General features: G+C 42.0%; 2 protein-coding genes across 3 annotated transcripts in view; one reads left to right on the forward strand and one right to left on the reverse strand.

Moving 5' to 3' along the window:
• Window positions 1–875: 875 nt before the first annotated feature.
• Window positions 876–12,983, reverse strand: GSTO1 (glutathione S-transferase omega 1). The gene is made up of 7 exons (XM_045803058.2): window positions 12,874–12,983; window positions 12,509–12,645; window positions 12,175–12,283; window positions 8,009–8,231; window positions 5,085–5,183; window positions 1,874–1,980; window positions 876–1,106 (listed from the first exon to the last, which is right to left on the reverse strand). The coding sequence occupies exons 2-7, from the start codon at window positions 12,540–12,542 to the stop codon at window positions 953–955; spliced, it is 726 nt and encodes a 241-aa protein (XP_045659014.1). The 5' UTR covers window positions 12,543–12,645; window positions 12,874–12,983; the 3' UTR covers window positions 876–952.
• Window positions 12,984–25,198: 12,215 nt separating this feature from the next.
• CFAP43 (cilia and flagella associated protein 43) overlaps window positions 25,199–25,454 on the forward strand; it is a 105,829-nt gene continuing 105,573 nt past the window's right edge. For both annotated transcript variants that reach the window (XM_045803048.2, XM_045803047.2), the window contains exon 1: window positions 25,199–25,357. In XM_045803048.2, the coding sequence (XP_045659004.2) occupies window positions 25,293–25,357 (65 nt within the window). In that variant the 5' untranslated portion in view covers window positions 25,199–25,292. The remainder of the gene's footprint in view (window positions 25,358–25,454) is intronic.

Below are 25,454 nucleotides of genomic sequence, written 5' to 3' on the forward strand. Positions count from 1 at the left end.
ATGGGGCGGGGGGAGCATTTCAAATGTGGACCTCGCAGCTCACCCTGGAGCCACTATGTCGGAAATCAAGCGGTGAGCCTTAGGTGATTGTTATGCGCTCTTACGTTTGAGTACAGGAAACGGTAATAGGGCGGGTCGACAGCTCCCTGATTTTGATAGTAGGAGCAGTGTGCTGGCTGTGTTCTCCAGATCTTTCTGCCAGCATCTTAAGGATTCACAACCTCGGGGTCTTGGTGAAATCATCTGTAGAATGAAATGATGCTCTCCGACCTACCTTCTTTTCATGGAGGTGAGGTGCTGATAAAAATTAAATAGAAGCCCAGTGGGCTATGGAAGCATATGGAAGATGGCATGAATATTTCTGAATTACTCATCCAGACTTACACTGAATTGATGGATGTAGTCTTCACACTATTTAATTATGTCTATGGGATGCCTGCTGTGTACCCAGCACCGGAGTTGGTAGGAAAAATTTGAAGGGGATACAGATTGGAGACTGGGAGACCAAATAGGAGGACAGCTAGTCACCTGACTTTGAGGTATGAGTCTGGTCTTCAGTAGTGACAATGGGAATAAGAAAGTGAGGTTGATAGAAAGAATGAGGAATTGAAAACTTGAGAGGGCAGCTCTTGAAACAGGGTATCCAAGTGGAAATGTCCTATGGGCAGTAAGAAATCTAGGTTGAAGTCCAGTTCTCACCAGAGATGATGACTTAGAGGTTTTCATAGATTATGAATAAAGCACAGAATATGATAAAACCCTTAGAATCAGGTGAGCATCCTGAGACAGGAAATGTGCTTTACATTTCTGCAGGATGGCCTTAAGGAGACCCCACAGTTAAGCCATGATGTCGAATCAGAGAAGGTGATCCAGTGTACAATTAAAGCTTATTTTTATTCATATTAGTGAAGGAAAATCCCAGACATTTCTTCACTGCTGACTCCTGCCCCAATCAGAGCCCATAGTCACAGGCGTCGGGGCTGTTCTGCAAATAGAGACTGAGGAAACCTCGAAAGACCTTGGGCTCAGTGAGGAGGGCTGACACTGCAGGATCTTCCCTCATGGCTGCCATCCAGAGCTTAAGTTTAAGAGTGTGGTCTGCACAACTGTGGGAAGGGAAAAGGATGAAGGCATGAGCTAGATTAACTAGGAAGGCATTACAAAGGCTCCTGTATCATTATCACTCTGCAGTTTCCTTTTGTTTTCCTCTAAATCTTTTAAAGTATTTCTTCAAAATGCACGTAATCAGACTATTAGATTTGGAAGACACTGCAGAGGTCTTTGTTTTATGGAAAAGGAATCTTAGAGTGAAGTGACTTGCTCAGCATGAGAATTTGTCCAGGCCGACTGATAACTTTTTAAAAGGAGAACATGAAAGACAACCATGAATGTTATATAGTTATTATTCTACAGCCAGATTATGACTAAAAGTAAACCTGAATACTCTAAGCCCTAAGGATTGAGAGTAAGCCAAGGTGGCTGCCAAACTTCAAAACATGGAGTTTGGAAAACAGCGTGGGAATCCTGCTGGTAAATGGGAGGTAGCATTGGTCATAGAATCCTGCATGACATGCTTATAAAAATGTGCATCCTTATGGATTTTTAACCAGAAGGGAAGGGGTAAATTACTTTTAAAACATTTTACTACATGTCATAGAACTCTGTCCACCCCTCCCACACACACTCCAAGAATGGAGGAGGGTGGTGAGTATATATACTCCGGCCGGATAGTCCAAGACTCTCCTCCTGTCTGCCTGTTCCTATTCATACCAGTTATATAAAATATTCTAATTTTTGTTCAGAAAAAAGGTCAATATACACTCTTCCAATTATCATTATCCTAAATTATGCACAAAATATTCAAATGTCTTACTCATTTAACTCCAGAACTTCCAGCCGTTCAAACCAGGGCCAGATGAGGTAATCAATCATAGAAACAGAATTGCCACCAAAGAAGGTTGTCTTCTTATTGGTAAGAACCTGGACATTAAACAGCATAAGAGTACTTGTTATTTGTGCATTTAGTAAGACGACTCATCAGAAATGATGGAGGCAAGTTAAGTAGAGCAAGTGAGAGCAGCAGCTTTTACCCTGACATATTCAAGCTGGCTTTTTGTTTGAATGTTAGAATCTCCAAGTTTGGGACGAAGCAAACAACCAATAAAATAAACTGGAAAATAGAGAAAAATAAAGCAAGCACCAGAATACAAGATCTTTGTAATGCATATACCCAACAAAGGACTGGTATTCAGAATATAGAGAGAACTCCTGGGAATAAGAAAAAAGGCAAACAACTCATTAGAAAACGGGACCAGACTTGAGCTTCACAAAAAAGGATATTCAAATGGCCAAAAACCATGTGAAAAGGTATTCAACTACATTAGTCATCAGGGAAATGCAAGTTAGAGCTAAAATGTCATACCACTCCACATCCATCATAATAGTTAAAATGAACAAGATAAAGTTAACAAGGGTGTGGAACCACCGCTGGTAGGAGGAGTACAAGCTGTTGCAACCAGGTTTTAACAGTATGTACTAAAGCTGAGTGCATGCATTCTCTAACCCAGGAATTCTACTCTATGGAAATGTGAACGTATGTTCACCAAAGGATAGGTGGAAGAATGTTTATCACAGCACAATTTGTAACAGCCCCATGTGTACTGTCCATCAGGAGTAAAATGGATAAACTGTGCTACAGTCATATGTCGAAACACAAAGGAAAGGAATGAACTACATACAACATGGAAGAATCTCACAAAGCTAATATTGTATGAAAGAAGCCAGACCCAAAAGAGTGCAGAATATATGACTGCATGTGTATGAAGTATAAAAACAGCCCAAACTAATGTTTCTTAATATGGATGCTGGTTCCATGACTATGTTCACTTGGTAAAAATTCATCAAGCTGTACCCATGCTTTGGGTACTTCTCTGTATGTAATACTTCTATAAAAAACTGACTCAAAATACACTGGAAATAACTGGGTTAACTGTTAAACAGATGTCAAAAGTATTTGAAAACCAAACACAAATACTATGTTTCTAAAATTCAAGAATATGCATTGGTGTTAATGGTTTTGCTAAAGTAGAGGAACAAATTAACACCAAACCAACTTACCTTTTATAAAACTTCCATAGTTTTCCTCAGGACTCATATAACATTCTGCATCGTAGATTGATGGCTTTTATCTACTGGTGTATTTGTCTTTTGTCTATGACCAAGCTAATCATCTGAAGAGAATAGACCATATCTTACTTTCTGCCTCCCACACTTTCTAGTAGAGTGCCTTGCAATTATTAGGCACTCTGAATTGTACAACAAATCAATGTTAACTGGGTCTGACCTTCAACTGTCGTGTCTGGTTATTATATTGTGTATAAATAAATTATGTATGGCAGTTTCAGTCAGAAGAAAATAACCCGCTCAGCAGCCTAAAACATGGAAATGGCGCTACTCACTTTAAGGCATGAGTTCTTAATCTGGAGTCTATGAAGGTAGATGGGAAAAAAATACGTATTTCCTCCCTTCCCCACTAACCCCAAATTTAGCAGGTATTTCCATTACGAAATAAACCACAGTAGGGTTAATCTTACATATTTTAATTTAAGCATTTAAAAATGCTGAGAAGGGCTTCATAGACTCTACTAGGTTGCTAAACACAAAAGAAGACTTAATCTTCAAAGAAACAATATCCTACATGTATTCTCTGACCATAATGTAATTAAATTAGAAAATAGCAAAAAGTTTAGGAAACTTACAAGTACACTGATAAATAATAGCTAGACAATGAGATAATCACAATGGAAACAGCAAAAAAAAAAAAAAAAAAAAAAGAGAAAAAGAAAAAGAGCAATGAAAGTCCTGCCTATTAAAACTTAATTGGATGCAACTAAGATGTTATTTAGAAGTAATGTATTGGTCATTAATGCACTATACAATCAAGAAAGACTGAAAGTAAGTGCATTAGCTACTGAACTGAGCTAGTTAGTAAAAGAGCAGAAACAGCCAAACCCTATCAAATGATTTCAGAGATTAGAAATACAGGGAAAGTAACCCAACTCATTTTATCAGGTTAGAATATCCTTGATACGAAAACAAAATAATAATCCAACCTCATTAATCATATGCAAATCCTTTAAGTATTAACTAGTTCTAGAGTATATATAAAAATCCATTGGAAACAAGTAGGTTTTATCTCAGTAATGCTAGGATGGTTCAACACTAGAAAAATCTGTCAATAATACCATATTCATCAGATTAAAGGGAAAAAAACCCATGAACATCTCAATAGACGGAATAGATAGAAACAAAACATTCAACAAAATCACATTCATGACTTTTGTTAAAATTAGCAAACTAGTAACAACTTTCTTAATGAAAAAAGTTCCAAAAAATCTACAACAAACTTAATACTGAAAATATTAGGATGCCTTCCCATACAAGGCAGGAACTATGTCCTCCCTCAGTAAAAACCCAAGGTTGAGAGTGAATGGAATGTCTCAAGACCAAGAGAAAGACTTGATCCAAAGGCCCAAATGGCAGCTCTGCCCCAAAGGAGGTAAAAACTCACCCAGGCTTTATGATTCATGACAAACTCTGTGGTGGGAAATGTTTATTATGTACTGTTAAGTAGAAAAAAGAACACAGCATGGTATCTATGCCCTGATTATGGTTAATTTTTTCCTTCTTCCTCCCTTCCTTCCTTTTTTCCTTCCTCCTTCCCCCCTTCATTCTTTCTGTTTTGTTTTAATATATGGACAAGGACTAGACACAGGCATGGAAAATGAAAAAAGGTGACAAATTGTGGAAATGTTAGTGCATTTTTTTCCTTGTTATTTTAATGTCAGTGTGACAAAAATGTTTTTAAAAGCAAGCCATGACAAAATATTTTTAGGTATTTTGGTTTGTATCTTAAACACAATAGCTTATAGCAATCTGACGTAACCTAAAATTCCTTATTTGGTGTTACTACGAATTGCCACAAAGTGATTTGGGAAAGGGAAGTATAAAGAATAGTGTAGAAGGAACAAGAGGGTGGATACAGTGTATCATTTACTCTGACAAAAGCTGGGAGAAGAGATTACCTCCTCAAGCTTGCTGAATTCTTTCCGCAATTCTTCTTTTAGGCCAGAGCAGTCTTCCTCATTTTGTCTTCTCAGAAAGCTTGCTACCAAAGATGGAATCTAGAAAGAGAATAATTTCTTAGTTATCAGTGTGAGGCAAACTATACCGGCCCCCTCACAGAAAAGCATGATCAAACCCTCAGAGTCCCAGATCAGGGTGTTCTAGAAACCCGAAAGGTGCACCGATTTCTGAAACGTTCACAGAGATCGGGTACTGATCTTAGAAACGGTTTGGGGGCATAAGGTGCTGTTTGGTCAGGATTTATAATTTGCAAATAATAGAACCACTTTGGTGAGTTTGAGCCAAATAGGTCTTAAGAAGACACTGAGTGACTCAGAATTATTGAGAGGCTGAAAAAATAGGCTGGGGACTAAGCTGGAACATTGGGAAATCATGCTCAGAACTGACCCGACAGGAAGCGCCTGCTGCTGCCTGTGACCGGAGCACTGGGTGCCAACAGTTCATGCTGCTGCCAGACTTTAGACTCTGAGCTAACCACTGCCTCGAGCCCTGGAGCCGTCTCTGGTCTGGAATTTAATCCTGCAACTGCCACTGCTCCCGAAAGCCTGGAGCTCTGCCACTGGCCACTCTCACCAGCAGACCCAGGGCCCCACCCCAAGCCTGTCTCTCCCCATGGCTCATTTCCGAATCCAGCTCTATCATGGGCATTTCTGACAGAAGGAGCCGGGGTCCCAGGCATCTGCCCCAACCGCAAAGGGAGCTGGGGAAGAGACTCTTTCTGCTTTCTCCCTTGGGGAGGACGCAAGAAGGTTGTTCAAAAGGTGTAGTGTCAGATGCTTCCATGGTCGTGCTGGAGGGGTTTGTGTTTTAATACTTCAGTCTTTGGCATCATCTCATTGCAAGAGACAGAAGTCCGCCCATCCCAGTTTAAGTCAACAGGTGCTTATAAAAATACAGGAGTGTCCTGAAATCCCAGCCACGTCCATACAGCTTGCCCTCATTGGAACTGAAGGTTTGAAGGCACCACTTCTATCCACGGCTCCGTCTGGGCCTGCCTGGTTTTTTTATCCAGGCTTTTCCTTAAATGTCTGCTTCATACCATTCCTATATATCAAGTCCCTTGGCAATTCTCTTAATTTCTGCTTCCTTAAAAAAATTATTTTTGGAGGGTGCCTGAGTGGCTCAGTCAGTCAAGCATCTGCCTTCGGCTCAGGTCATGATCTCAGGGTCCTGGGATCAAGCCCTGAATTGGCGGGCTCCCTGCTCAGCAGGGAGTCTGCTTCTCCCTCTCCCTCCGCCCCTCACCCCTGCTTGTGAATACCCTCTCTGTCTCAAATAAATAAAATCTTTTTAAAAATTTATTTTTTGTATGCCTTTGGTTTGTTTAATCTCCAGTTTTATATATACATACACACACATACACACATCCCCAAAGCTTCAACACCTTTACTGTTAGTCTCTGTGTCTCAGTTTCAACATCTCAGGAGAGAAGATGATTGGGCTGGGGATGCAGGTAGGGGCATTTCTGGTTTGCCGAGCTATGGCCAGGAGGGTGGGGTCATATGTTACCTAAAGTCACCTCTTCCCTAAACGTGAGGTGGGAAGTAATGGTGGTCATCTATCCAGCTCTTAGCTTATTTTCTTTTGAAACAATACAATGAATCTCTGTCTCTGTTTGTTTTTTTTTTTTAAAGTAATCTCTACACCCAAGGTGGGGCTTGAACTCACAACCCCAAGGTCCAGAGTCACATACTGACTGAGCCAGCCAGATGCCCCTATAATGAATCTCTTGTTACTGTTTGTTTTAAGCCTCCAAAATCTTTCTTGTAATTGTCATTTTCCCTATCCATTACCTTCGACCGTGGCATCTGTGCTATTCTTTCCCTCTCGTACTACCAAGCTAGATAACTCCCCCTTTCTTCCCCATTGGTTTCCCTTTGCAATTTCTCCTTACACAATATGTTCTCTCTGTAAGTTTCACCTTCTGGGTATTTCTTTAACCATTTAAAGAAGACAAGACATGCTGACCCATATCCTGACAAATAACAGGGCTACAGAGATAACCTGACACAGCTATTCTTGTTGTCCACTGTTGGGCATTTCTTTGTTAATACCAATTGTTTGAACTATCTACAACCTTGAGGCTGATTAATACACAAACAGTTCTTCTAGAATGCCATTTACTCAGTCAGTTGACAGCTCTCGCCAACACACAGGAGATGCCTGTTGCTAGACACTGTGGCTAGAACCACAAGAGACAACAAGGCATTTACCATGTGTCAGACTCTGCTCTAGGTGTTTTATATAAACTGATTTTTATCTGCAAGAAGGGAGCAATTATTACACTCCTTCCACAAGTGATGCTGAGGCACAGAGGTAAATCAGTAACTTGTTCAGAGTCACACAGCTAGGAAGTAGCAGGGCTAGTCACAGACCTAGGCAGTGAGCCAACAGTGATGGGAACATGGCCTCACCTGAAAGGAGCTCAGAGTCCTGGTACAACACAAGGCAAGAAGGTGGGCAGTCACTGACAGGGAGAAGTTAGCACCTGTGGGACCCCAGAGCTGGGTATGAACCCAGCCCGGACAAGCTTCTGGAAGGCAGCAGAAGCTGAGCAGCTACATGAAAGAGGACTTGGAGCTAACCAGGCAAACTGGCAAGGGGGAAGAGCCTTCCAGCAAGAGTTTAGGAGGAGGTGGTGAGTCTGGGAAAAGAAAACATTCAGCGGGCAGGAAAACTGAAGAGTGAAGAGGGCTGACTTTGGAGAAGCAAGGAGAAGCAGGAACCAGATGATGACAGGGCTTGCAGATACGAACACGGCTGTGTTTTCCTTTCCCACCTCACGGAATCATAAATGACAGCATTGATTTAGCTTAAAAAACAAAGTTTTTTTCAAACAGGAGCTGAGATTTCTTATACACACCTTCGAAAATAACTCGAACACCATCTTTTGGTAAGCTTTCTCATAGGGGTCGTCTGGCAACAGCTTCTTCCCGGGATAGGCTTCATCCAGGTACTCACAAGTGATGGCAGATTCGTAGATCAGTTGACCCTGACTGTTTTCCAGAACTGGCACCAGGCCAAAGGGATTCTTCTTAAAGAACCACTCAGGCTTATTTTTCAGGTTGATGTTGATGATTTGATGCCTGAAAGAGACACAGAAGACAATGAAGAGAGTAAAAATTTTTTTTTTTTTTTTTTTTTTTGTACTTCTGAGTAAATCCTCACTGGCCCTACCATCCACTCAGCGGATCAGACTCCAAATTTAGGATTCAACTCAGTCTTGATTCCTTTTCCCTTGCTCCCTCTTCCTCAAGCCCAGTGGATCACTAAGACCTTTCAGCTAGACCTCTACAGTAGTCTCCCACTGGCCTCTCTGCTTCCACTGTGCCCTCCCTGTATTTTCCACACACAGAAGCAAATTGGATCGGGCCATCCTCCTGCTTGCAATCCAGTGATTGCTCCTCATTGCGATGAGGATAAAACCTAAACACCTCTTTAGCATGTGATCTGGCCCCTTCTTGTCACACCTGTTCCTAGGACTTGCCTTCTGGTCATTACAAGCTGGCCACACTGGCCTTTTTTACATTCCTTGAATTTGTCAAACAGGTTCTCACCTTAGAGCATTTTTAAAAATTTTATTTTGTTCGTTTATTTATTTATTTAATTGTTATTTATTGCTCCTCCGCCATCTCTGCCTGTCTTCTCAGGTCAGACACCGCATCCTCCTAGAGGCCCTCCCTGACCACCCTCCCTGAAGCTGCTGAGAGCCTTGACTGCATGATCGTCTTGTCTTACTTTCTTCATTGAGCTGATGAAATGTACCTGAAATTACACTGCTCATTTATTTACATGTTTATTATGTCACCTCCCTAGAACATAAGCTCCATGAAGGCAGGGATTCTGTGTGCCTTGTTCATATTAATAAACGTATAAATGAGCGACATTTTAAATATAGATTTAAATGCTATGAAGACAATAAAAATTATTTCAGACAGAGGGCACTCAGTAAATATTTGCTGAATGAATGAATAAATAAGTAGAAATGCTTCAAGACTGTCAATAAGATACTTCACTTTGGGCTAAGAGGTATTCTAATTGTCAATTATATGAGGTAACTAACTGAATTGTATTCACCTACTATACGAGAATCAACATGATAAAATGCAATTCCTTTTGCTAAATTGAAAAGAAAGTTCCTCACTTTTACAAGAGTATTAAGGAATCCAAAATAATCCACCCATAAAATAAAGTTTCAGATTAAATGTCCACGTACTGATATTTTTTAAAATGTTACGTGGGTAAATCACACTAAGCAAGCCCAAAAGGAAGAAAACAGATGAAGTCCAAGCTTATTCAGACTGTAATTAGATCTAACTTGTTTCTTGCCTGAGAGATTGTACAGGAAACAAGAGAAAGGAAAGTTTCATAGAATTGTTAAAGCCAGTTCCATGTAATTGTCAAAGCTGGGTAACTGTTGAATAGAACAGGTTAGTTACTCGAAAATAATATACGCCAGGGGTGCCTGGGTGGCTCTGTCGGTTGAGCGTCTGCCTTCAGCTCAGGTCATGATCCCAGGGTCCTGGGATCGAGCCCCCATCAGGCTCCCTGCTCAGCAGGGAGGCTGCTTCTCTTTCTCCCTCTGCTGTTCCCCCTGCTTGTGCTCTCTCTCTCTCTCTGTCAAATAAATGAATAAAATCTTTAAAATAATAATAATAATAAAATAATAATAATATACGCCAACACCTACTTGCCCATCCCTCTCAGTAGTTAAAACACTGTTTAGTTTGAGGATTTAAATATTTAATCCCCAATGGAAACAGGAAGGGCTACACTGAACTCTAGAACATATTTCTGTATCAAGAGGTTCATGTGCTGACAAGTTATTGGACACTCAGGTATGAGCCGGCAAAAGAAATACAAGGCCAGCTCCCTGCCAAGGAATTATCAACATTTCTGAAATTTTATACCATGAAAACAAAAGGTAGATCCCCGGGCTTTTGTGATAAAGAAGGTTCTTAGAACACACATGCATTTGGTAACCTGACATTATGAGCCAAGAAGTCAACACACCTGCCACAACAAGTTGGAAGATGCACTTTTAAAGAAAACCATGCTTTGTTAGGTGATACCATGTAGCAAAAATCCAGCACCTCTCTAATGAAAGTCTTCTGGGCGGCCAACTAAAATCTGATCCCTGAATGTAGAAGACCTCTGTTGTGTGCACTACCTGGCGGCTGTCACCATTCTTCACCCCCATACACACACTATTTGGTAAAATCAGTTCAATTTTCCTTTGGAAAACTGTCCCAGTAAATAAGGTAGGGTTGTTTTCAACCTAGAGTTCCAGAGGGGCCCAGAAACCAGGACTTTATGTCCCCCAATCCAACTGTGCCCTGCCTCTGTACTATTCAATTACATGAGCACAAGATACATCTTTTTTTAATACTATCTGAATAAGATTACTCTTACTTGCAATAAAAGAATTTTAATACAGCAAAGGCTGCAGTATTTGGATAAAATATAATGTTCTGGATACATGTTACTAAATGTTGAGTATTTTGCTATGCGTTCAGAATCAGTTTCATCCAAATAAGATGCAAATCTTAGTGAAGTGATGGCTAATCCGAAAATAGGGGTTTTTTTCTTTAGAATGCATCTTACATTCCCGTCGGGAAAATTATTGTCTGCCTAATTCTCCCCCTAGAAGACTAAAGTTAGTTTATAAACCCTAAGCACATGGATGGAAAATTTGTTAAGAATGGGGGCTATGTTTTTTTGTTTGTTTGTTTTGTTTTAATAATAATTTTTTATTATGTTAGTCACCATACAGTACATCCCTAGTTTTTGATGTAAAGTTCCATGACTCATTACTTGCATATAACACCCAGTGCTCCATGCAATACGTGCCCTCCTTAATACCCATCACCGGCCTATCCCATTCCCCCACCCCCCTCCCCTCTGAAGCCCTCAGTTTGTTTCCCAGCATCCACAGTCTCTCATGGTTCACTCCCCCTTCTGTTTACCTCCCCTTCCTTCTTCCCTTTCTTCTCCTACCGATCTTCCTACTTCTTATGTTCCATAAATGAGTGAAACCACATGATAATTGTTTTTCTCTGCTTGACTTATTTCGCTTAGCGTTATCTCTTCCAGTCCCATCCATGTTGCTGCAAATGTTGTGAAATGGTTCTTTTTGATGGCTGAGTAATATTCCATTGTATATATAGACCACATCTTCTTAATCCAGTCATCTGTTGAAGGGCATCTCGGCTCCTTCCACAATTTAGCTATTGTGGACAATGCTGCTATGAACATTGGGGTGCATATGGCCCTTCTCTTCACTACATCTGTATCTTTGGGGTAGAATGGGATCTATGTTCTAAACTTCCTCAGCACAGGTATCTAATGTCTGCTCAACAGATTCCAAAGGTCATGGGAAGGGAGGCAATGCCAAAGGATACATGGTGTCAGGAGCCAAGTGACTATCGCATATTCCCCATGGATAACCATTACGTCAAAAACCATTTGGTTTTTAATTTCAAAGAGGCTTCGCAGAAGACTGAATTTTTAATCATACACACTTTGACTCACCAACCCAACCTACAGAAGCATGTAGGGTACAGTCGACTCTGGACTCTGCCAGGAGGGTCAAGGCCCGGACTCTGTACCAGAGTAAATTATCAACTATTAGGGAAGGGACTACATAATCAGAACAACAGCAAACAGTATCACATAAAACAGACAGGAATGCAGAAGTGGGGTGAAAGCAAAAGGACCGTGGACCAGGAATCAGTGATCTACCCGAGCTAAGAGAGCGGCTGCTGGTCATTACCTGTGATCTCCGCTATCAACCTTAAGAGAGCCTCAGCTTTTCAATTCCATAAAATGGTTAGGTTGATCGAAATGGGGTGTCCTGAACAGGTGTAATCTGTGGCACTCCTCCCACCCCTCACTCCGGGTAGTGGGTTCATAATTTGCTTTGTCCCCTCAAAGGTCTGAGAATAGTTTATTTTGCAGGAAAGGAAGCCCCTGGGGCTCCATCGGAGATTCCCACCGGGCCGCCCCCGCAGCAGCTGCCTGGGTCCTCACCTGATTCCCTTGGCCTTCAGGACCAGGCGTGTCCTCTGCGCGAACGGGCAGAACCTCATGCTGTAGACGCGGATCAGGCCCTCGGGGACCGGTCCCGGGGGCGCGCTTCCTGCGGGGGAGACGCGGAGGCGGTCACCGCCCGGAGAGCGGCGGGGACCCCCATCCTCCCGCCATCCCAGGGCCAGGCCGCGGAGAGGTTCCGCGCGCTGCGGCCCCGGCCCGATCCCCGCGGGTGGGGGGACCCCCCCCCCAGGTGGCTCTGGAGCAGCCACCCCAGGACACGGGGCTGGGAGTGGCCGAGGCTCCCCCATCTCTCGCAGCCGCCCGGCCTCACCCTTCGCTAGGCTCCTGGCCGACCCTCCGGACATCGCCGCGCAGCGCAGACCGAGCTCGCGTCCCGGGTTTGCAGGCGATTCAGGAAGTGGGTCGCCCCTCCCTCCGTCCTTTCCGCCTTCCTCCTCTCCGAAGTGCCTGCAGAGGTCGGCAGTCAGCTCGATGGGGGCTGCGTTCTCCCGCCCCGCGTGGTCCCAGGCGCTAAAAGAAAAGCGGCGCGCGGCGATCCGGGTGGGCGGCCCTGGCCGCCGCGCCCTGGTTTCCGTTCCCACTCTTGGCAAGGAGGGACGCGCCGCCCCTGTGGCCGAGAGCCTGCAGGGAAATCGCAGCCGAGACGCTCACCCGACGCGCCCTCCTCGGGCTGACCTTCCCGGTTTTGCCCGGCTGGCGCTAGAGCACCGCGGCTGCTTGTACTGTGCCGGCCAAGAGAGGCGCCCGCGTCCAGAGGCGCAGAAGAAGCTCGACGCAGTCAGGGCCAATCCCACTCCCAGAAGGATCGTTGTCTCCAGTCCCGCCTCCACGAGGGTGCACGCCTCACCCTGCCCCTGCCCCTGACCTCCCACACCCCTCACCCGGCTGCTTTCACGTGGCACCGGTCTGGTTGCAGTTTTCCTTCCGCCCCAAAGGCCCCCTGATTTCAAGGCTTGGAACCCCGGGCCCAGAGCTCGCTCACAGTTCAGAAATTACTCTGCAAAGATACCTGTCCATGGTCCGGTGCCAGGTCGCCCAGCCATCTGCACAGCTTTTTCCTTTCCTTGTCAGTATTAACTACTGTGACTACTGGGAGGGCCATTGTTCCCCACGTCACCCGTAGGATCCTTTTAATTTTAACCCAAAGAAAACCACACAAATGTGGATATTACTAACAGAATGGCAGTGCTGATTTCAAAAATCTATTAAATCTATTAAAAATCTATCGAAGGTTTGGATTTTGAAGCCCAGTAGGGACACAGGCTCAAAGTCCTGATAGCGAGCTGAGTACATTTCAACTGTAGATCTATGAAAAACGTCTGGCTAGAGCCACTGCTGAAACAGCCCCTTAACCGAGTAGAGAGGAAGAGGCTCCAGGGTGCGTGGTATAGACACAGGAAAAGGGTAGTCAGTGTTTTCTCCCTCTGCCTAGATTTGAAAGCTGGTGGGTAATTCCTGCGCCATTTATTTGCTCAGGGCATTAGGGTCTGTTTTTATTTTTGATTAGTTCTGTTATGGGTGAGGCAGAGAAAGAGGTGATAAGCGCACCAATCTTAGCCTTCCTGCCTGGGTTTGATCCTGACTCCACCCCTGTATTAGTTTGCAAGGGTTAGGTTACCAAAGTACCACAAATTCAGTGGCTTAGACAACAGAAATGTACTATCACAGTTCTGGAGGCCAGAAGTCTGAGATCAAAGTGTCAGCAGAATTGGTTTCTTCTGAAGACTGTGAGGGAGAATCTATTCCATGCCTCTCCCCTTGGTTCTGCTGGTTTCACTGGCCATCTTTGGCATCCTTGGCTTGTAGAAGCATCGCCCCATCTCTGGCTTCACCTTCACATGGCATCTTCCGTGTGTGCACGTGTATGCCCAAACTTCCCCTCTTTATAAGGACACTAGTCCTACTGGATTATATTATATTATATTACTTCAGTATGACTTCATCTTAATTTAACTAATTACAGCTGTAATGAACCTGTTTCCAAATAAACTCATATTCTAAGGTACTGGAGGTTGGGGTTTCAACATATGGATTTATGAATTAATGATTCAATGTATGAATTTATTATGAAACCATATGAATTATAATAACCCCTTATTAACTGTGAGCAAGTTCCCTCTGTGTTTTAGTGCTCTCATCTGTAAAATGCAGTGGTAAAGACTTCCTGCCTCCCTTATAGAGTTTGAAGAAGTATTAAATTAGTAAATATATAGAAAGCACTTAGAACAGCTCTTGGCACGAAATAAATGTTAAATAAATGCTTATTATTACGGATACTAAATGAAAAAAATCAAGGCCCATTTTTTGCTCAGGCCTTGCTCAACTCTTTTTTAGAACACTAACTTTTTAGAAGATCTTTAAGCACATTTATGATATCATGCAAATTAACCCTGCAAATTTAAATCTCTAATTGGCTAACCTAAAAATTTGAGGTCAAGGCATTATTTGAACACTTTTACTTGTAATGGCCTGTCCCCTAATTAGTCTGATTAGTGTAACATTTCGTTGTAATAATTTAAAAGATCCAATTCAACAATAAAGTAAAAGGTTAATTGCTCAAAGGAAGAGATTGAAAAGAAGCTATATTGTCCCAGGAAACTACTGTCCTATAGTACTGCTGTGGATTATAGTGGATCAACTCCAAGCCCTTTGTGTTTGTGTATATAATGTCACCATCTGAATACACACTGCTGTTAGCCATAGGTGAAAGGGCACGGTATTTCAGATTTTTAGAACCATAATTGTCAATAATTAACCTGAGGGGGCTAACATGAAGTGATCCTGTTGGTTAAAGATTTAGAGTTGGAGTTCCCAGTGATAAGAAACGGTTTTCTTTTCTTTCTTTCTTTCTTTTTTTTTTTTAAGAGCGAGGGAGAGAGAGATCTCCATCACAAGAGGTGGGGGAGGGGCAGAGAGAGCCAGATGTGGGACAGGATCCCAGGACTCCAAGATCACGACCTGAGCTGAAGGCAGACGCTTAACCGACTAAGCCACCCAGGTGCCCAAGAAACAGTTTTCTACCTTCCAGGTACCACCTGTCTTTATTGACTATATACACCACTTGATACAAAATTCTTTAAGGATTTTTTAGGAATGTAACTTGGTTTTGTTTGTCTTTTGTTTGGTTTCAAGTTTTATTTAAATTCTAGGTAGTTAGCATATAGTGTAATATAGGTTTCAGGAGTAGAATTCAGTGATTCATCACTTACATATAACACCCGGTGCTCATCATAACAAGTGTCCTTAATAGTAGTCACCCATTTAGCCCATCCCCCACCCACCTCCCTCCATGAACCCTCAGTTTGTTCACTATAGTTAAGAGTCTCTTATGGTTTGCTCCCTCTCTTTTCTTTTACTCCTTCCCCTACGTTCATCTGTTTTGTTTCTTAAATTCCACATATGAGTGAAATCATATGGTATTTGTTTTTCTCTATTTCACTTAGCATAATACACTCTAGCTCTATCCATGTCATTGCAAATGGCAAGATTTCATTCTTTTTGATGGCTGAGTAATATTCTTTATCCATTCATCAATCAAGGGACATTTGGGCTCTTTCCATAATTTGGCTATTGTCCATAATGCTGCTATAAATATCAGGAATGTAATTTGAATAATTTTATACTTGTTAGTATATGATCAATTGAAATTAATATTTTTATAAAATGAGTTAGGAACATTGAAACTCAAATGAAGTGTTTCATTCTTGTTATTATTTTAATTAGTTATATTTAAATTTTCTTTAAAAATTGGGAGCCCCTGTCTTCTTACAAAATTAACATTCTATGACAGTCCGTAGCAGCCTTCATCAAAGAGATTCCATGGAAAAATACAGGCTGAATGACTGAGTGAAAGATTTAATAGGGCCCAGACAAGGTCAAGTGAAAAAAAAAAAATCATTATAATCTTCACAAGAAGAAGCCATATAGGAATAAAGAAAGGAGATTGACTAGCCAAAAAAAAAAAAAAAAAAGGAAGGGGGATAGTAAAAGTACAGTGAGAGTACAATGAATAAATAATTTGTGGTGTATTCATATATTCATATAATGGCCAACTATCCAGCAATGAAAACTAATAAACTATAGCTGAAGCTATGAACATAAATGCATCTCAAAAGGATAAGTTCGAGTCATAAAAGCAAGTCACAACATGATACATATGGCGTGACTACCTATAGTAACTTTAAAAACATGCAAAATGAGGGGTGGTGGGTGGCCGAGTCAGTTAAGCGTCTGACTCTTGATCTCAGCTCAGGTTTTGATCTCAGGGTTGTGAGTTCAAGCCCTGCATTGGGCTCCATGCTGGGCAAGGAGACTACTTAAACAAACAAACAAACACCATGCAGAATGAAACCATGTCAGTTATGGCACATGTATATATGGTGGAATTAAAAACAAGGAGCAATAAACAGAATTCAGAAGAGTGAATACCTTTGGGGCAAGGAAGAGAAAGAAAAAGAGAAGGCACATGGCATGGTGGGGTGCTTCCAGAATATTGGTTATGTTCCATTTCTTATGTGGGAAGGTGGATTCTGGACAATGGAATTGAGGTAGGAAAGGATGAGATGAGAAGAAATGAGATGGAGACTGTCTTCATTTGAAAACCTTTCTGTATAGTCTGAGTTATTGCTATATGCTGTATCTCAAAAAAATTTTTTTTTAATTTGAGAAACTGATTTTGAAAAGAACAGGTGAAAAACAAAGACAAAAAAACAACCGAGCTACTGTTAAAAGGGATTGCAGGGAAGAAAAATTTGCCACCCCAAAATGTGTTTCTTTAGCATGTGGATTTTAGGCTAATTATTTTTAAGAAACAAAAAGCTCAAAAGGCCTGGATTGTAAAAGTGAACAAGTTGTAAGAAAACCTAAACTCATGTCACTTATATTTTCTTTTTTATACTTCCACAAGAGTAATATAGGATACAAATCTATCTCTAAATACGTTTCAGTTCTTTTATTTATTTTTTTAAAGATTTAGAAAGAGAGAGCGCGCGCATGCGCACAAGTGGGGGAGGGGCAGGGGGAGAGAGAAAGAAGTAGACTCCCTGCTGAGCATGGAGCCCAATGTGGGGCTCAATCCCACAACACTGAGATCATGACCTGAGCCAAAATCAAGAGTTGGACGCTTAAGCTTAAGCGACTTAGCCACCCAGGGGGCCCAATAAGTTTCAGTTCTTTTATGATAAAAAATCTACCTAAGTTTTAAAGAGCACTTTCAATAAGTATAAAATAAAAATTCTGAGTGATGAGAAAGGAGTGTTTTGTAATTTTTTGGTGGCTTTTCCCCTTATTATTTTATCTGAGATTTGATGAAATCTAGTATGTCTTGCTCACAGTTACCTCTAAAGTACTTACTGACTTTTTTAAAAGAAAAAAATGCATTTTAAAGTGATCAAATATAAACACACACACACACACACACACACACACACACCTGAAACATTATTTACCCTACCATGTGGGATGCTTCTGAAGTTTTCTGTTCAATGTTCTTTCATTTTAAAAAAATTTTTCGTTACAACTTAGTAAACAGATCATACAAATTGCTGGAACACAAACATGTGCTAATGAACAATTTAAGGGAACTTGATAATCTTCCTTCTTAGAGTTAGCCCACCAGGCATTGCATGCCCTCAGTGTGCATGTAAATCACCTTCCTTCCCAAGCTCAGTAGCTGAGGGAAATTACTCGCAACCATGTAACAGGACCACATGCCTATAGTGTACATTTTATATAAAGTCATCTTTAGGTATATTATTTCATTTACACTTCATAAATAATTTGTGAATATAGGCAAGGAAAATACCAGATTCACTTTACAGCCGATGAAGTTAAATTTCAGAAATTTTCACCTTTTCCAGTTATCGCAAATCCAGTAAGAAGTAAGAATAAAAACATGAACTTTTAGGCTGGGGGCTCTTTTCCCTAAATCACATAGCCTCTGAGAGTATAATCGGAACTCAAATGTGTAATTTCACCACTTCATCTTCACTTTCTTACTGTGGACTCAAGATTTGTTATAGAATACAATGAAGCATCCGATCCCAGACTTGTCGTGCCGGGTTTCTACCAGTAAAAACATAGGGCTGCAGGGGCGCCTGGGTGGCACAGTGGTTGAGCATCTGCCTTTGGCTCAGGGCGTGATTCTGGCGTTATGGGATCGAGCCCCACATCAGGCTCCTCCGCTATGAGCCTGCTTCTTCCTCTCCCACTCCCTCTGCTTATGGTCCCTCTCTTGCTGGCTGTCTCTCTCTCTCTGTCAAATAAAATCTTTAAAAAAAAAAAATATGGCTGCAGAATGTGTTTTTTAGGAAAGCAGTGTTTCCTTGCTTCTAGTTTAAGGGAGCACGAGTATGTAAGACGCTATGGGCAAAGAAAATAGAAGGAAAGTCAGATGAAAGGATATAAAATGGAATGTATTGATGGATTTTAGTGCTTTTAAGCTTTCCTTTTGTAGGAAGGTTCAATGGAGAATTTAATGTGGATGAACCTTGAAGCTTTTTAAGAGGACATCCAAACTCAAATTTTGAATATGTAATGATGGTGAACCATGGTCTTCAAAAACTTGGTATTTACTGCTCTCCTAAAGCGTTATTTTAAGTGGTATTTATGGCACAATGCAAATTGATTTGTTTTTGTCTATTTATTAATGGCCTTTGGATGTCTTTAAATGAAGTCCATGCTAGAATCCATTGATAGTGTGTGTTCTGCAAAATTGCGGGAGAATCTAAGACCCTAGGCGACCTCAGAAGCCTTGCCCCACCCATACCAATGCTCTCCACAACCAGGTACTTTCCGCAGGGGTAACTTCCCGACTTTTTGTTACACTTTTGTTGTTGTTGTTGTTGTTGTTGTTGTTGTCATATTTCTTATAAATTCCACTGTGTTTCTTTTTCATCATCTCCTACAATGTTTTTCTCCCACATTATTTTATCTTTCACTACATAGTTTGTCAAACATATGTGACATAGTACCATCCACACACACTGCAAGGAGTGCCCCCTGCCAGGGACCCCATGCTTTAGCGGGCCCACGTCTCTGTGGTGCAGGATACAGTGCTCAACATTCCCCCAGAACCATGGCGACCCTAAAGATCTACCGTGGTGACTAACCCTCTTCCTGCCCCGGATTTCTCCGCTGTGGCCCCCGGTCCCGGAAACCAGACTCCTTACTGTGTTTGACCCCTGGAAGGCCTGTGTAATGTACTTCTGCTGACATCAGAGGCAGAAACTATTCAGGGACTGTAGGGGAGATCTGAGTGGCAGCAATGCTTGGATAAGAGAAAAGACAGATTAATAAATTTATCTAGTCGTTTTTGAGAGTATGAAAGCATCACTGCTCTCCTTACTAAGTACCCTTTCCCAGTAGAATCAAGTAACTATTTTCTTACTTCTCTTTGGGCTCCAATGTGTGGTTCCAGGGGTTCTCATGAATTAGTGCGGCATTAGCAATAGTAACACATGAGACTGAGGAATATTTTACAATATAATACAAAGCTTATAATGCCTACATTTATTTATGTACATAGGTCTAGGTGAAACATGTTGAAGCCTGACACTAATTCTTTACTTTGACTAGATGGACATTGAACATTAGAATGACAATTTTTGATATGAAATATTTTAAAAGATTTAATTAAAATAAAAAATGAAACAACAATTTTGGCTTTATTTAAAAATTCTGATTTGAATTTTTAATTTTCATTCTTGTGATTTGTATATTGACTTTTAAACTTTAATAAATCATTTAAAATACTTGGATAAATGGCTTACAGGTGTCTATTTATATTCTTGCCTTGGAATTCAGGGTGGGTCTGATGTGATAATCTCCCCTCTCCACTTTAAACTAACTAAATTTCTCAGTCATCTTTAAAACATTGTCTAACACTGTATATCCAGTATATTATTTACTTAGACGTTGGTTGCAAATCCTTTCCACGTTTCAACCAAGTGTAGTTATTTTAGTATCAAGATCAAGGAAGCAAGTGGGGACAAGAAATGTAATAAAAAAGGTATGTTCTACATACACTATAAAAATATTTGAAATGTGAAAGCAAAGCCCAAAAATGTTAGATTAAATGCACAAAATAATAACATTCAGCCATTTTTACTAATTGTCCCAGAATTTCCATAAAATGTAACCTCGTCCCATATTCTTTTTTTTTTTTTTTTTAAGATTTTGTTTATTTTTGTGACACAGAGACAGCCAGCGAGAGAGGGAACACAAGCAGGGGGAGTGGGAGAGGAAGAGCAGGCTCCCAGCAGAGGAGCCTGATGTGGGGCTCGATCCCAGAATGCCAGGATCACGCCCTGAGCCAAAGCCAAAGGCAGCCGCTTAAGGGCTGCGCTACCCAGGCGCCCCACCCGTATTCTTTATTCTAAAACTTCTGGGAATTATGAAGGATTCCCTATTTTTCCTCTTCTTCCAAAAAAAATGCTCAATTTAAATTAAATGCCCAGTTTGATTTAAAATTTCTAGTCTGCACATCTCTGGAAAGAAAGGCTCTTTAAGACAATTAAAACTACCTGGGCTCAAATCCATTTGAGATTGTGATACCCTGTGCAAAATTCTTAACTTTTCTGAGATTCAATTTCCCTGTCTATGCAGTAGGGATAAAATAAGACATGTTTCATAAATGTGTAGCAGACACAGAGAAGCGGCATAAGACTCAGCTGTTATTATAGCTGAGCAGAGAGGAAATCTATGCAGAACTAAATATGCCAACTTGAGTTACATATTTCAACTCTCTGAGCCCCAGTTTCCTCTGTACTGTGGTTGTTGGGAGAATCCAGATTTTATTAAGTTCTCAACACAGAGTAGGAGCTCAATAAATTGTGGTTTATTATCATCCACTACTATAAAATGGGCCAACTACCAAAGAATAGGAAGGTACTGCCTACTGCAAATGGTGATTCCTTTACCTTAAAAACCCTCATTATTTACATTTCTTTTTACCCAGAGAAACAATGCTCACTTCTTGGTTTTTCGACTTTTCTTATAAACATTGCTACCTTTCACAAAAAGCAAATAATTAGGCAATACACTAGAGGTCATTTATTCATCTACTTAATGAAATGCTTTCCAGTATGCCATATAATCTTTTTCCATGTTTAAATGGTCCTAGACAACCTAGTTAATGGGTGAAAAACTTAGTGAAAATTCATCTTTCAGACGTCATGGAGTTTGGCTTGGACCAGAGAGAAGCCAGGAGTGAAATAATTTCTTAGTGGGACATAAGCATTTTTTTTTTTTTTTGGTTCCGTGGCTGGTTATGGACAGGTTTTGGCTTTAGGGTTCAATGAACTTGAATTGACCATTGCTCTTGGGGGGCATTGAGCGGAGTTCTCCTACAAAGGTATAAAACCTAATGTTGAGGGACGCCTGGGTGGCGCAGTCATTAAGCGTCTACCTTTGGCCAGGGCGTGATCCTGGCATTATGGGATCGAGCCCCATGTCAGGCTCCTCTGCTATGAGCCTGCTTCTTCCTCTCTCACTCCTGCTGATTGTGTTCCCTCGCTCTCTGGCTGTCTCTATCTCTGTCAAATAAATAAATAAAATCTTTAAAAAAAATTTAAAAAAATAAAACCTAATGTTGAGAATAAGGCTTATTCTGTCCAGGGCTGGTCTAACAGTGGTAGGGTGGAGATTTGCAAGGAGAAAGGGAGTTGAGAGTGGTAGATTGTGTTTAGGGGGGTTGGGTGCTTCCCCCAAATGGTGGAGCATACTGGCTATCACCTTAAGAGGTTTAGGGCTGCTCCTTTGGGTCACTGACTAGAGAAAGAACCTGTTTCTAGAGAACGCTTTTGTTTCTACTCTCTGTAAATCTGTCAGAGTGAGCACTGGAACAGATTTTCCTGAACTATCCCTGCCAGTCCATCCTCTTGTATGATCTATATTTCCCCCTCCAGACTAAGGCCACTCATCTTCCTGTAACTGGCATGGTGCCGAGATCAGGGCACCTTCTCCCTGATATCAACAATAGATAGCCCAGAAACCCAGCTGGAGACCTTTTCATTTAAACCCCAGTCAGTGTTTCCCGATGTAAGATAGCCGTAAGATGGCTTTTTCAATTTGATTCCATTCAGTTCCTCTTTTGCTCTAGCACTGGGCAAGTGCAGGTTTCCAGGATCATGGCTGATGCCAGCCTGGTCAGTATGTCTTTTCCGGAGTACACACTTCCGGCCTACCTTATATCCTCTACCTATCACTTACCCTGGGAGCAGTGGCAGGATTTGCCTCATTACATTCTTCTTTGCTGTTGGCTTTAAGATGCTCAGGTTGTGGTTAAAGGTATGTTTGGAGGGAGGGCTTATTCAAAACACAAATGAGCCAACTAGTGAGGGAGTGGAACAGAACTGCCCAGGGTTTAGGAAGTACCAGAGGGGAAAGCTTGCCTTTTTTCATGCCACTTCTCCCTGTGACTCAGAAATGTGGGATTTTGTCAGGCAATTCTGTGCAGTTCTTTAACACTAAGCGCTGTGTGTGTTGGGCCCTTACATTTTAGGAAAAAAAATTCTTTAGAGCAGAAACACATGTCTCCATTCCTTCTTCACCCTGTCTTAGTGAAGGGCACCACTATCTCTGACAGATAATCAGATATCCAAAACCATCCTTGATTCTTCCTTCTCGTTTATCCCTCTTTATCAATCTACCACTAAATCCTATAGATTTTCACCTTCTTTTTTTTTTTAAGATTTTATTTATTTATTTGACAGAGATAGAGACAGCCAGCGAGAGAGGGAACACAAGCAGGGGGAGTGGGAGAGGAAGAAGCAGGCTCCCAGCTGAGGAGCCTGATGTGGGGCTCGATCCCATAACGCTGGGATCATGCCCTGAGCCGAAGGCAGACGCTTAACTGCTGTGCCACCCAGGCGCCCCAGATTTTCACCTTCTAAAATAATTTTTAATACATTAACTGATCAGTGGTTTTCAACTAAGGGTGATTTTGCCCCCAATGGATGATTGACAATGTCCATGGACATTTTTTATTATCCCAGCTGTGGAGGTTCTACTGCAGGGATGCTGCTAAACATCCTGCATGGGACTCCCACCAACCCTCCAACCCAGATCCAAATGCCAGTAGTGGTGAGCTTGAAAACCCTGCCTTGCTTGCCTTGTTAGGACCATGAAATGGGCCCCTAACAGATCTTCCTATTTCTATTTTCCCTACTCTCCTAGCCAGTTGGTAATCTTCCTGCAGCCAGAATCTTTTATAGACAGATTTGATCATGACATTTTCCTGCTTAATTATGTAATGTGTTTGCATTGGCTCTTGGGAGGAAAACCAGAATTCTCAACTTGGCCTTTACCTGACCCTTGGCTACTTCTCTAGCCTCATCTTCAGTATTTTCTTCTCATCTCCCTCTGCTTCAATCACACTACCCTTCCCAGTTCATCCAATCTGTTGTCCTGTCTTAACACCTTTACAAAAAGTGTCCTCTGCCCAGCCTACTCCCCTGACCCCTGCCAGCCCCAACAATCTCTCTTCATCCTGCTCTCAGTGAAAATGGCACATACACACAGAAATCATCTCTGACTACCCATCCAGCTAGGGGAGGACTGATATAGGAAAGATGTTGGGGTTCAGAGCTGATGGCCAAGAAAGAATCCTTGAGACATCTTTGGTGCAAAAGGTGTTTTTATCAAAGCACAGGGTCTGGACCTGTGGGCAGAAAGAGCTTCGTGAGGAGTGGCCAATTATATATTTTCAAGTCCGGAGGGGGTTAGAGATAGTGAAAGTCTCTAAAGAATTTGGAAGCAAGGTTTCCAGGACCTTGAGGGGGCTAGCTATTGTTAGGAAAAGGTCATTTATTATTGTCCAATAAAACTTTAGTCATGAGACCCTTCGGGTGTATATCAGTGGGTCATATGCTTGGGGAATGATTGCCAACACCTAACTCTGGGGGTAAAGATAAAGGAAATTTCCAAAGGAATTTTTATATATTAAAGCAGACTTACAAGATCCGGGGGTCAGGCTACGATTGCCTTTTGCCCTTAGCAAAGTACTCACATCCAGGCAGCTGAGTTCCTAGAAGAATGTCACTCTGCCTGTTTCAAGGACTTGTCAGTGGACCATAAGTAGTAAGGAAATTTGATTTTTCTGTTGCCTTTTTTCCCCACATCAAAGACCTGAACATAAACATTTACTAACAATATCATGCTCCTCTTCTTTTTAGTTCAATCTATAATTCTGTATTTGTGAAGTGAAGTGGATGTCAATCCTCCCCTTCCTGGACTCCACCAGTCTCTAAGTTCCAAGAAGGAAGAGATTTTATCTGTTTCGCTCATTATTTTGTTTCTAGTGACTAGATCAAGGCATGGGAGATACTCAGTAAATATTGGTGAACGAAAAGAAGGAGAAAAAGTGGCAAGACAAGTAAGAGAGACCTAAAGAAGAGAAGGGGAGGGAAGGGAAGAGAAGAATGTAAGGGAGGAGGGGAGAAGGAAAGGGAGAGAGGGAACAGACGGTATGAGGGGGAAGGGAAGAAACAAGATGTTGACCTTTCAGTCAGGTTATTCCTGAAGCTGTCTGCCTCCTTGAAGCAGCTGAGGGCCCATTTGAGAGTAATATAGTAATTAACGGCTTGGCGCTCTAGATGTAGGTGACGCCTGGCTTTACGTTCCACTCAACTTTGCAGCCTGAGGCAAGTTGCTTCTCTCCATTTCCCTTTGCTTATCTGTGAAATGGAGCTGATGGGTGATTTGAACCTTAAAGGAAATAATGTCTGCGTGGCGCCTGGAACAATGTCTGGCGAGGTAAGCCCACAATATTAACCTGTGCTACTGATATTATTAATATTGTAAATATTTGCCCCGGGCTAGGCGGTCCAGCACCCACTCCGAGGGGCCCGCCCCTCGTTTCGCTCACCGCTCTCCCATTGGCTAAGGCGCGGCAGCACTTCCACCAATCCACTAGCCTCGAGACGGAGCAAGTCTACAGGACAGAACCAATGGGAGCAGGGGTTATAGTCTCCTAGATACTGTGTTACAAGCGGACGCTTTGCGGGCGGCGCGGCGGGACCTCGGAGTAACGGCTGCAGACCCGAGCCGGGCTCGGGCATTTCCTGCCCGGGACCTGGCTGAGAGAAACACGGCTCATGGCGCAAGGCCGGGAGCGCGAAGAGAACGTCTATGGCACAGCCGGCGCGTCCCTCTCCGTGAGGTGCGGGGTCCACCGCCCAGCGACTGACTTGGGTCTCCCAGAAACTTCCTTCTGACCTAATCTCCTCCCTGCCTTCTTCTTCCTCCTATTCTTTAGA

This window comes from Ursus americanus, chromosome 6 (genome assembly GCF_024610735.1).
Source record: "Ursus americanus isolate L20-20 chromosome 6, mUrsAme1.1.p, whole genome shotgun sequence".
Lineage (NCBI taxonomy): Eukaryota > Metazoa > Chordata > Mammalia > Carnivora > Ursidae > Ursus > Ursus americanus.

What these genes read in the sequence shown, in the direction of transcription:
- GSTO1 (XM_045803058.2), bottom strand. Translation starts at nt 12,542, where the DNA reads ATGTCCGGAGGGTCGGCCAGGAGCCTAGCGAAGG. An exon ending in AATTCAGCAAGCTTGAGGAG is followed by an intron (nt 1,981 to 5,084) that starts GTAATCTCTTCT and finishes TTTAATGTCCAG; the next exon opens with GTTCTTACCAATAAGAAGAC. An exon ending in GAAGTTCTGGAGTTAAATGA is followed by an intron (nt 1,107 to 1,873) that starts GTAAGACATTTG and finishes CCCTTCCCACAG; the next exon opens with TTGTGCAGACCACACTCTTA.